The sequence below is a fragment of the Panulirus ornatus genome, chromosome 43, assembly GCF_036320965.1.
Source record: "Panulirus ornatus isolate Po-2019 chromosome 43, ASM3632096v1, whole genome shotgun sequence".
In the NCBI taxonomy this organism is placed as follows: domain Eukaryota; kingdom Metazoa; phylum Arthropoda; class Malacostraca; order Decapoda; family Palinuridae; genus Panulirus; species Panulirus ornatus.
The window spans coordinates 6,617,762-6,630,308 of NC_092266.1; the positions used below are offsets into that span (position 1 = coordinate 6,617,762).

At 40.5% G+C, this 12,547-nt stretch overlaps 1 protein-coding gene across 1 annotated transcript in view; it reads right to left on the reverse strand.

Annotated features, from left to right (window-relative positions):
* Positions 1-12,311, reverse strand: part of Naa60 (N-alpha-acetyltransferase 60) — a 129,984-nt gene extending 117,673 nt beyond the window's left edge. The window contains exon 1 of the mRNA XM_071686877.1: positions 12,117-12,311. Coding sequence (XP_071542978.1) covers positions 12,117-12,133 — 17 coding nt within the window. The 5' untranslated portion in view covers positions 12,134-12,311. The remainder of the gene's footprint in view (positions 1-12,116) is intronic.
* Between the last annotated feature and the right edge of the window lie 236 nt (positions 12,312-12,547).

The window sequence follows — 12,547 nt, forward strand, 5'->3', positions numbered from 1 at the left end:
TGTATGGTTGCGAGGCGTGGGCTATGGATAGAGTTGTGCGTAGGAGGATGGATGTGCTGGAAATGAGATGTTTGAGGACAATGTGTGGTGTGAGGTGGTTTGATCGAGTAAGTAACGTAAGGGTAAGAGAGATGTGTGGAAATAAAAAGAGCGTGGTTGAGAGAGCAGAAGAGGGTGTTTTGAAGTGGTTTGGGCACATGGAGAGAATGAGTGAGGAAAGATTGACCAAGAGGATATATGTGTCGGAGGTGGAGGGAACGAGGAGAAGAGGGAGACCAAATTGGAGGTGGAAAGATGGAGTGAAAAGGATTTTGTGTGATCGGGGCCTGAACATGCAGGAGGGTGAAAGGAGGGCAAGGAATAGAGTGAATTGGAGCGATGTGGTATACAGGGGTTGACGTGCTGTCAGTGGATTGAATCAAGGCATGTGAAGCGTCTGGGGTAAACCATGGAAAGCTGTGTAGGTATGTATATTTGCGTGTGTGGACGTGTGTATGTACATGTGTATGGGGGGGGTTGGGCCATTTCTTTCGTCTGTTTCCTTGCGCTACCTCGCAAACGCGGGAGACAGCGACAAAGTATAAAAAAAAAAAAAAAAAAAAATTGACTGAGAGGGTAAAAGCATGTAAAGAGCATCAGACTGAGGAAGAGCAGTGTGGTTTCAGAAGTGGTAGAGGACGTGTGGATCAGGTGTTTGCTTTGAAGAATGCATATGAGAAATACTTGGAAATACAGATGGATCTGTATGTAGCATTTACGGATCTGGAGAAGGCATATGATGGGGTTGATAGAGATGCTTTGTGGAAGGTTTTAAGAGTATATGGTGTGGCAGGTAAGTTGCCAGAAGCAGTGAAAAGTTTTTACCAAGGATGTAAGGTATTTGTACAAGTAGGAAGAGATGAAAGTGACTGATTCCCAGAGAATGTCAGCTTGCAGCAGGGGTGCGTGATGTCTCTATGGCATTTATGTATGGATGGGGTGGTTAGGGAGGTGAATGCAAGAGCTTTAGAGAGAGGGGTAAGTATGCAGTCTGTTGTGGATGAGAGGGCCAAGGAAGTGAGTCAGTTGTTCTTCACTAATGATACAGCACTGGTGGCTGATTCGGGTGAGAAACTGCAGAAGTTAGTGACTGAGGTTGGTAAAGTGTGTGAAAGGAAAAAGTTGAGAGTACATGTGAATAAGAGCAACATTATTAGGTTCAGTAAGGTGGAGGGACAAGTTAATTGGGAGGTAAGTTTGACTGGAGAAAAACTGGAGGAAGTGAAGTGTTTTACATATCTGGGAGTGGATTTAGCAGCAGATGGAACCATGGAAATGGAAGTGAGTCACAGGGTGAGGGAGGGGGCAAAAGTTCTGGGAGCATTAAAAAATGTGTGGGAGGGTAGAACATTATCTCAGAGCAAAAATGGGTATGTTTGAAGGAATAGTGGTTCCAACAATGTTATATGGCTGTGAGGCATGACCTATAGATAGGGATGTGCAGAGCAGGGTGGATGTGTTGGAAATGAAATGTTTGAGGACAATAAGTGGTGTGAGGTGGTTTGATTGAGTAAGTAACGCAAGGGTAAGAGAGATGCGCGGTTATAAAAAAAAAGTGTGGTTGAGAGAGCAGAAGAGGGTGTATTGAAATGGTTTGGACAAATGGAGAGAATGAGTGAGGATGGATTGACAAAGAGGATATATGTGTCAGAGGTGGAGGGATGGATAAGCAGGAGATGAAATTGGAGGTGGAAGGATGGAGTGAAAACGATTTTGAGCAATGGGGGCCTCAACATACAGGAGGGTGAAAGGAGTTCAAGGAATAGAGCAAATTGGAACGATGTGGTATGCCAGGGTCGACGTGCTATCATTGGATTGAACCAGGGCATGTGAAGCGTCAGGAGTAAACCATAGAGAGGTCTGTGGGGCCTGGATGTGGAAAGGAAGCTGTGGTTTTGGTGCATTACACATGACAGCTAGAGACTGAATGTGAATGAATGTGGTCTTTTTGTCTCTTCCTGGCACTACCTCGATGGGGGGGGGGGTGCTATTTCCTGTGTGGCAGGGTGGCAAAGGGAATGGATAAAGGCAGCAAGTATGAATATGTACATGTCTATACATGTAAATGTAAATATACACTGAAATGTATATGTGTGTATATGTGCGCGTATGGGCATTTATGTATATACATATGTATATAAATGGCTGGGCCATTTTTCGTCTGTTTCCTTGCACTACCTTGCTGACGTAGGAAACAGCAATTAAGTATAATGAATGAATATATATATTATTCAAAGAAAAAGGTGCTAAAGATGTATGTAGTAATTATAAGGGAATAAGTCTATGCAAGGATAAGTGTATGCAAGAATATCAATTCACAGATTGATGGAGGTGACTGAATGTAGAATAAGTGAAAAACAAGGAGGTTTTAGGAAAGGTAGGAGATTTGTGGGTCAGATTTTTGTAATTAAGATGACTGTGGAAAAGTATTTAGCGGAAGATAGAAAGATGTATGCAGTTTTTATGGATCTGGAGAAAACGTATGACAGAGTCAAGTGGAATGCTTTGTGCGACGTGTCAAGGATATATGGTATAGGAGGACAACTGTTGGAAGGTGCAAAAGCCTTCTATAGAGGAGCAAATGCATGTGTACAAGTGGATGGAGAGCTGAGCAAAAGTTTTGGGACACATGCAGGTGTGAGGTAGGGCTGTGTGATGCCACCGTGACTTTGTAATACATATATGGATGAGTGATAAGAGAGACGAAAGCAAAACTACAGAAAAGGGGTGCAGAGATGGTGTGTGTCAATGAGATATGGTGGGTAGTGGCAAGCCTGTTTATGGATGATACTGTGTTGTTTGCAGAAGTGAAGAGGAGTTGCAGAAGGATGTAAGTGTGTTCAATGATATGTGTAAGCATAAGAGATTGAAGGTAAATGTAACTAAAGGTAAAGTAATGGTGTATAAAAGGAAACAGAGTGAAAGTATAGATTTTGTAAAACCATAATGAGTGAAAGAAGAAAGTGTACTAAATTGTGTTGTGGATATGGGGGGAATAAGACCGGAAGTGAGGGAATTTAAGTATCTGAGAGCTGTCTTAGGTAAGTATGGTGATATGGACAGCATAGTCCTCCCAACCCTGACCTATGCAACCAAAACAGGGGCATGGAATGAAGCACAGAGGTCAAGAATCCAGGCTGTGGAAATGAGCTATTTGAGAAGAGCATGTGGCATGACTAGATAGAACGAAGAAAGAAATGAAAGGGTGTATGAGAGATGTGGCATGGCAAGGAATGCAAAGGGAGTGAATTGTTGAGTAGTAGAATGGATTAAACATAATACTTTTAGGTGGTCTGGGCACATGGAAAGAATGTAAGGCCTAGGAATTTACAAGGAGAGTGTATTATATTTCAATTGAAGGGGTTAGTACGAGTGGAAGACCACCTGTGAAATGGGCAAATGGGTAGGAGGAATGCTGGAAGGAGAGAAACAAAGGAAGAAAGTGTGGAACGGTGTATGCGAGGGAGGCACATAAGGACAGGGATAAATGGAGACTCTTTTGCCATGGCCACTCCTTAATGGGAGTTCCCAGAGGGAACAGGTGCAGATATATATAGATAGATGTACAGGAAAGTTGCTAGAAGCACTGAAAAGTTTTCATCACGAGTATAGGGCATGTATATGAATGGGAAGAGAGGAGAATGAATGGTTCCAAGTGAAGCTTGGTCTGCAGCAGGGGGTGTCTCATGTCCCCATGGTTGTTCAATTTGTTTATGGATGACGTGGTGAGGGAGGTAAATGTGACAGTCTTGGAGAGAAGGTCAAGTATGCAGTCTGTGGGGTATGAGAGGGCCTGGAAAGTGAGTCAGTTGTATGCCAATGATAAAGCACTGATGGCAGATTCAAGTAAGAAACTTCAGAAGCTGGTGACTGAGTTTGGAGGTGTGTGTGTGAAAGGAATAAATTAACAGTAAAAATGAGTAAAAGCTTAGTTATCAGGTTGAGCAGGGTTGAGAGACAGGTTAGTTGGGAAGTTTGAATGGAAACTACTTGGAGGAAGTGCAACATTTTAGATATATTGCAGTAAATGGAACCATTGAAGCAAAAGTGACTCATAGGCTGGGTGAGGGGGTAAAGGTTCTGGGAATGCTGAAGAATGAATGGAAAGAGAGAATGTTATCTAGAAGGGTAAAATGGATATGTCTGAAGGTATAGTAGTCCCAAAAATATCATCTGGATGCAAGGCATGGGCTATAGATAAGGCTGTCAGAGAAGGGTAGATGTGCTGAGAATGAAATGTTTGACGACAATATGTGGTGTGAGGTAATTTGATTAACTAAGTCATGTAATGGTAAGAGGGAGTTGTGGTAGTAAAAGACTGTAGTTGAGAGAACTAGTGTGCTGAAATGATTTGGACATATGGAGAGAATGAGTGAGGACAGGTTGATAAGAGGAAGAAAAGAGAACAAGGAGAATGGGAAGATCAAACTGGAGATGGAATTGTGGAGTAGGTAGCAGGTAGTAGTTGGTAGGCAGCCAACGACCTGGGAGATATATTACCAGTATTAGCTGCCTGGATATTGGGAGGGTTAGTGACAACTGCATAGTGAGCCTGCACTTTAGCAGTTATCAAGTTGCACTCCTCTGACCTAAGTAGATGTCTTTCCTTTCTGCCTCACCTACATGTGGACTACTAGCATTCTGTCCATAAACATACAATCTGTCCTTGTCTACAGAACATCTGACAACACTGACAGCTGACAACTCACACAGCTCATTCTTTGTAACTCTAGATTTTCCTGCAGTGATCACTATGTGCTAGCCCTGCCTTTTGGCAAAATTGTAGGAGCAATAACAATAGACAGAAGCAGTAGGTAGGAACATTTAGGCAAGAGCATTAGGTAGAAACATTTAGGCAAAAACTTCAAGCAGAAACATTATGCAGAAGTAGTGGGTATGAACATTATGCAGGAGCATTAAGTAGAAGTAGTTTGTAGCAGGGGCCTCTGCAAGCACTGCATCAGAGTTGCCCTCTACTAATGGCCTGTTAAGGGTGAGACACTAAAGGTTAAGTAGCAGCACTAGAGTTCATTAGTTATGGAGAAGACTCTCTTGCTGTGGCCACCCCTTTAAGAGAGTTTCAGGTGGGAACATGCATCAGGAATATAATTATAGAGTAATAAAGATTTTTAGCAATCAGGGCCTGAACATGCAGGAGGGTAAAACGCATGAATGGGAGAGACTGAATCAGAACAATGTAGTTTTCTGTGGTGAACGTGATGTCAATGGACTGAACAAGGGATGTGAAATGTCTAGGGCAAACCATAGAAAGGTATGTGGGGCCACGGAATGGATATAAGTGGATGCAGCATTTCTTCATCTGTTCCTGGTGCTACTTTGCTAATGCAGGAAATGGCAATCAAGAGTGAAAATAAAAAATAACTTGACTTAACCTAAGCTTAACAAACCAAAGCAAAACTATCTTATGGCAATCTCACTAAATTTCAATGTTAGAGTCACAATATACATGCCATCTACTCTGTACCACCATTGGATATCAATAACAAGGGCAGAAAGACACTTCCCACAACAGTACCACTAACTATGAAAACATTATGGACACTTTCTAAAACTGGAGGTTCATCATCTTCAAAATATGTAAAATTATTCCCAGCATGCAATATGCCTGTACTGACCACAGCAATGCTCTTTTGTGATCTAGAGAATCTGATCTCAAATGATGTCCTCAAGTTAACCAGAATGAGTTCTAGACAATTATCTACTGCGGTTAGATGAGTAGTTATGTAGTTTAAGGGTGCCACAGGAGAAACAAGCGGAAGAAAAGCATATCAAGGGACTTATATATAAATCACTTAGCAGTGGTGATTTGGAAGAGCATTCATCAGATAATGTATATACAAAAAAAATACTGTAACATTAAGTAATCCTACAGAACTAAATAAGATGGTAATGGAGGAAGGTAATGAAGATCACGAAAAATGTATGATTGATTAATGCAAAAGTTAATGAAACATTCCTAGACATAAATGGAAACTATGAAATCTTTAGCTAACTACTCCTAACTGCCAGGATTTACCTAATAATTTGATGTTGTAGATGAGATACACAAACAGTAATATCATTGTACAAAACATTGTCACTGGAAGGTTTATACACAAAAAGGCATTTGTGTTGAGGCAAACACAACAAAAAACACAAACCTCCTAGCAACCAAATGTGAATATGGAGACCTAAACAATCACATCATTTTCAAATAAGATCAAACTTAAGGTAGTCAGCTGCCATTTAGAAGTCAAGTGAAGTTTTATAAGTTTCTGATTTACTCATGTTTCCCTGATTTTCATATCCATCATCTTATTCAATATCACTGGATTATTTAGTGTCATTATATCTAAACAACACTCTCTAAACAATTAGTGTCATTATATCTAAACAACACTCTCTAAACAATTTCCACTAAATGTTAGGAGTACTGTGCCATGACACATTTCTTCCAATTCCTTATATTACTTCTTTGGTATTCTTAAAAACCACGAAAAAATAAATGACTCTTGTTCTTTAAATCCTTGATGTCTGTTTCTGTAGACAAATTCCATTGGATTCACTGCAAATACATAACCATGTGACATCACCAAGTAACATAAGTTTATTTCGAGAACAGTATCATAATAAAATTTAAGGGGAACTTCGGTTGCTAAAGGAAATTAGGTAAACCTTGAATATTTTTTTTTTTTTCTTTTTGCTTTGTCGCTGTCTCCCGCGTTTGCAAGTTAGCGCAAGGAAACAGACGAAAGAAATGGCCCAACCCACCCCCAAACACATTTATATACATACGTCCACACACGCAAATATACATACCTACACAGCTTTCCATGGTTTACCCCAGACGCTTCACATGCCCTGATTCAATCCACTGACAGCATGTCAACCCTGGTATACCACATCGATCCAATTCACTCTATTCCTTGCCCTCCTTTCACCCTCCTGCATGTTCAGGCCCTGATCACACAAAATCTTTTTCACTCCATCTTTCCACCTCCAATTTGGTCTCCCACTTCTCCTCGTTCCCTCCACCTCCGCCACATATATCCTCTTGGTCAATCTTTCCTCACTCATTCTCTCCATGTGACCAAACCATTTCAAAACACCCTCTTCTGCTCTCTCAACCACGCTCTTTTTATTTCCACACATCTCTCTTACCCTTACGTTACTTACTCGATCAAACCACCTCATACCACACATTGTCCTCAAACATCTCATTTCCAGCACATCCATCCTCCTGCGCACAACTCTATCCATAGCCCACGCCTCGCAACCATACAACACTGTTGGAACCACTATTCCTTCAAACATACCCATTTTTGCTTTCCGAGATAATGTTCTCGACTTCCACACATTCTTCAAGGCTCCCAGAATTTTCGCCCCCTCCCCCACCCTATGATTCACTTCCGCTTCCATGGTTCCATCCGCTGCCAGATCCACTCCCAGATATCTAAAACACTTTACTTCCTCCAGTTTTTCTCCATTCAAACTTACCTCCCAATTGACTTGACCCTCAACCCTACTGTACCTAATAACCTTGCTCTTATTCACATTTACTCTTAACTTTCTTCTTTCACACACTTTACCAAACTCAGTCACCAGCTTCTGCAGTTTCTCACATGAATCAGCCACCAGCGCTGTATCATCAGCGAACAACAACTGACTCACTTCCCAAGCTCTCTCATCCACAACAGACTTCATACTTGCCCCTCTTTCCAAAACTCTTGCATTCACCTCCCTAACAACCCCATCCATAAACAAATTAAACAACCATGGAGACATCACACACCCCTGCCACAAACCTACATTCACTGAGAACCAATCACTTTCCTCTCTTCCTACAAGTACACATGCCTTACATCCTCGATAAAAACTTTTCACTGCTTCTAACAACTTGCCTCCCACACCATATATTCTTAATACCTTCCACAGAGCATCTCTATCAACTCTATCATATGCCTTCTCCAGATCCATAAATGCTACATACAAATCCATTTGCTTTTCTAAGTATTTCTCACATACATTCTTCAAAGCAAACACCTGATCCACACATCCTCTACCACTTCTGAAACCACACTGCTCTTCCCCAATCTGATGCTCTGTACATGCCTTCACCCTCTCAATCAATACCCTCCCATATAATTTACCAGGAATACTCAACAAACTTATACCTCTGTAATTTGAGCACTCACTCTTATCCCCTTTGCCTTTGTAGAATGGCACTATGCACGCATTCCGCCAATCCTCAGGCACCTCACCATGAGTCATTCTTTTTTTTTCTTTTTTTTATACTTTGTCGCTGTCTCCCGCGTTTGCGAGGTAGCGCAAGGAAACAGACGAAAGAAATGGCCCAACCCCCCCCCATACACATGTATATACATACGTCCACACACGCAAATATACATACCTACACAGCTTTCCATGGTTTACTCCAGACGCCTCACATGCCTTGCTTCAATCCACTGACAGCACGTCAACCCCGGTATACCACATCGCTCCAATCCACTCTATTCCTTGCCCTCCTTTCACCCTCCTGCATGTTCAGGCCCCAATCACACAAAATCTTTTTCACTCCATCTTTCCACCTCCAATTTGGTCTCCCTCTTCTCCTTGTTCCCTCCACCTCCGACACATATATCCTCTTGGTCAATCTTTCCTCACTCATCCTCTCCATGTGCCCAAACCACTTCAAAACACCCTATTCTGCTCTCTCAACCACGCTCTTTTTATTTCCACACATCTCTCTTACCCTTACGTTACTCACTCGATCAAAGTACCTCACACCACACATTGTCCTCAAACATCTCATTTCCAGCACATCCATCCTCCTGCGCACAACTCTATCCATAGCCCACGCCTCGCAACCATACAACATTGTTGGAACCACTATTCCTTCAAACATACCCATTTTTGCTTTCCGAGATAATGTTCTCGACTTCCACACATTCTTCAAGGTCCCCAGGATTTTCGCCCCCTCCCCCACCCTATGATCCACTTCCGCTTCCATGGTTCCATCCGCTGCCAGATCCACTCCCAGATATCTAAAACACTTCACTTCCTCCAGTTTTTCTCCATTCAAACTCACCTCCCAATTGACTTGACCCTCAACCCTACTGTACCTAATAACCTTGCTCTTATTCACATTTACTCTTAACTTTCTTCTTCCACACACTTTTCCAAACTGAGTCACCAGCTTCTGCAGTTTCTCACACGAATCAGCCACCAGCGCTGTATCATCAGCGAACAACAACTGACTCACTTCCCAAGCTCATGAGTCATACATACATTAAATAACCTTACCAACCAGTCAATAATACAGTCACCCCCTTTTTTAATCAATTCCACTGCAATACCATCCAAACCTGCTGCCTTGCCGGCTTTCATCTTCCGCAAAGCTTTTACTACCTCTTCTCTGTTTATCAAATCATTTTCCCTAACCCTCTCACCTTGCACACCACCTCGACCAAAACACCCTATATCTGCCACTCTATCATCAAACACATTCAACAAACCTTCAAAATACTCACTCCATCTCCTTCTCACATCACCACTACTTATCACCTCCCTAATTGCGCCCTTCACTGAAGTTCCCATTTGCTCCCTTGTTTTACGCACTTTATTTACCTCCTTCCACAACATCTTTTTATTCTCCCTAAAATTTAATGATACTCTCTCACCCCAACTCTCATTTGCCCTCTTTTTCACCTCTTGCACCTTTCTCTTGACCTCCTGTCTCTTTCTTTTATACATCTCCCACTCAATTGCATTTTTTCCCTGCAAAAATCATCCAAATGCCTCTCTCTTCTCTTTCACTAATAATCTTACTTCTTCATCCCACCACTCACTACCCTTTCTAATCAACCCACCTCCCACTCTTCTCATGCCAAAAGCATCTTTTGCGCAATCTATCACTGATTCCCTAAATACATCCCATTCCTCCCCCACTCCCCTTACTTCCATATATATATATTCTGTTAATTTCTAAAGTAATAAAACTATTTTTACACACTGATCAACATGTACTTTACAACAGCATTCTTCACACAAATGCATTATCAGCAGAATCTGTTTGTCTACATAAATGGAAACAATGATGAAAAACTGCTTATAACATCAGAAATAAGGTAAATAATGGTTGCTAGAAGATGTCTGATGATATTTTCATTTGTTCTGTTGAGTTATGTTTCACTTGGCTTTACATTTCATACTCTCACAATCTTCCTGATCTTATGAGCCCTGTCCACCAATGAATTATCTAAAAATGCAGGATAAAAAAATATACCCCAAATCATGCTACCTGTCTTTATATACCATGCACATGAAATATAACTATTCCATAAGAAATTCTTTATGATGCTATATTCAATATGGTGACAGAACTAAGCTGAAAATTATCAAACTTTAATCGTAGAATAAATAACAAGCCAATATATCGGCACTGGTATGTCAAACGGTATTATGCTGATTATGTTTACTTTCTTCTTGCACCACTTTACTACCATATTCATCAACTATTCCTTCTTCAAAAAGTTTTTGAAAACATCAAGGTTCATACAAACAGCAGTTCTGATGACTGAAATGATGAATTTTAACTTCATCAAATCCAGTTGTTGCCATTGCAGAGCTCTTACCCATCACCATCTAGAAGCATGGGGAATGTGATGGGTTAAAATAGTCACACCAATTGACCTTACCTAATTAACAACTAAGGGGGGTCTGCTCCAACCCTAACCCACATCAACACAACCTGTATGTGAATGACAGTTCAAAAGATTGATTGAAAAGCCTGACAAATCCAGTGGTAAAGTACCATTTAGAGGCACCACTTTCGACCTTTGGCATATGTATGATTCTGTTTTGTAAAGGTAACTTACTGCTCATGGAATACTTTAAACTAAAAGTGGTTGGGATTTTCTTTATTTTGCAATGAGAGAGAAGGCAACACTGGTGAGGGTTATCAAGATCAAGGAAAACTGGGATATTAATCAAGACAAAACTATGTAAAGTACCTGTAAAAATCAACAGAAGCTATGGAAACCTCATATAACTACTCTCAGCAGGCCAAATGTATTCTGATTCTCAGTATTACAATAGTTAAACAATGACATTCAGCATTCAGGCCTGCAACCAAAAGGCATATGGTCCAATATGATTATTTGATGTACCAATAATTGATTGCTAGTTATCATCAGTTATCATGTTTACTGCTAGCTATCACTTATTTCAAATTATGAAAAAGATAAGGTATACTCCATCTTCTAACCAAGGATAAGTGAGGTCTTCACATGTTACACTGAATTATAGAAGGTTTCATCTTGGTTAATGTAAACCCCACATTTTTCCTAATCTGTTAAACCCTTACCAGTCACTCTATCTAGAGTAAAAAGAAAAAAAAAATCTTCCCTCTCATGCAGAAACACCATTATTCTAGTCAATAAGCACAAAACGAGCAATGCAAAATTATCACTTACATGGTACAGCTAATATAGTGGCATCACCCCCCCTACACTCGTACTTATACACCAGTCCAGTTATAACAACGTCCACGTCATACCATTGGACACAATTGTGCCGATATACCGACATATCTGTCGGCAAAATTACTAATTTGCAAAGAAAACCTCCAAAACTGTGTTATAATGTACACAGTAGGATAATGATACTATAAATCATGATCTATTAGTCTAAATACAGTTTCTATATAATGAAAATGATTGAAGAAGTCAATGGCGTTGCAGTGTTTGCTGTATTGTACATCAAAACTCGATATATTGACGTAGACGACTCGTGATAATGACTAGGCCGAGTACCCACGTGACTGATCACCTATAATGATGCAACAACTCTGTGTTTATAAAGTCGTATTCACGTCAGTATTACTTTCTGACTATGCAAATACGCAATATACAATTTCTAGTCAATCACATTTATTTTCCTAACATTCATTAGCTGTCAGGGCCTGTCAGCATCCCCAACCTCTGACACTCACGTCTTTCACCTAAAGATGTTTAATCATATCTAGCTGACAAGAAAACCCTCTAGAATCATATTTACTGTCATTAAAGAGTACTTACCTATTAGCGTGACTCATGGAGCTACTTCTTATTAAAGAAAATCGTATTTAATGGAGCAAGAATTCATTGTTGTTGTTTACAGTCATCAGCTGACGAGTGTTCGTAAGTCTGACCGAATTCACTTCACATTATCACACATTTAAGACCTTTTGTAAGATAATTTACGCACAATGAAGAATTATCTTTATAATTGACATATGAACGAGTAAATATGTTGCGTTTAGCATTGTAATAATTCATATAAGAATTTTAAACGTGGTTGAAAATTGTACTAAGTTGTTAAAACGCATACGAAGGCACACAAAAGTGAGAGGTTCGAATGGTGCAATTGCTTTCATGTGCAAAAGTTTTCTATATTGACCTAACTGAATATCTGGGTATGGAAGGAGGCATGATTAGAGTGCAAAATATACACTGCAACAACAGGAATT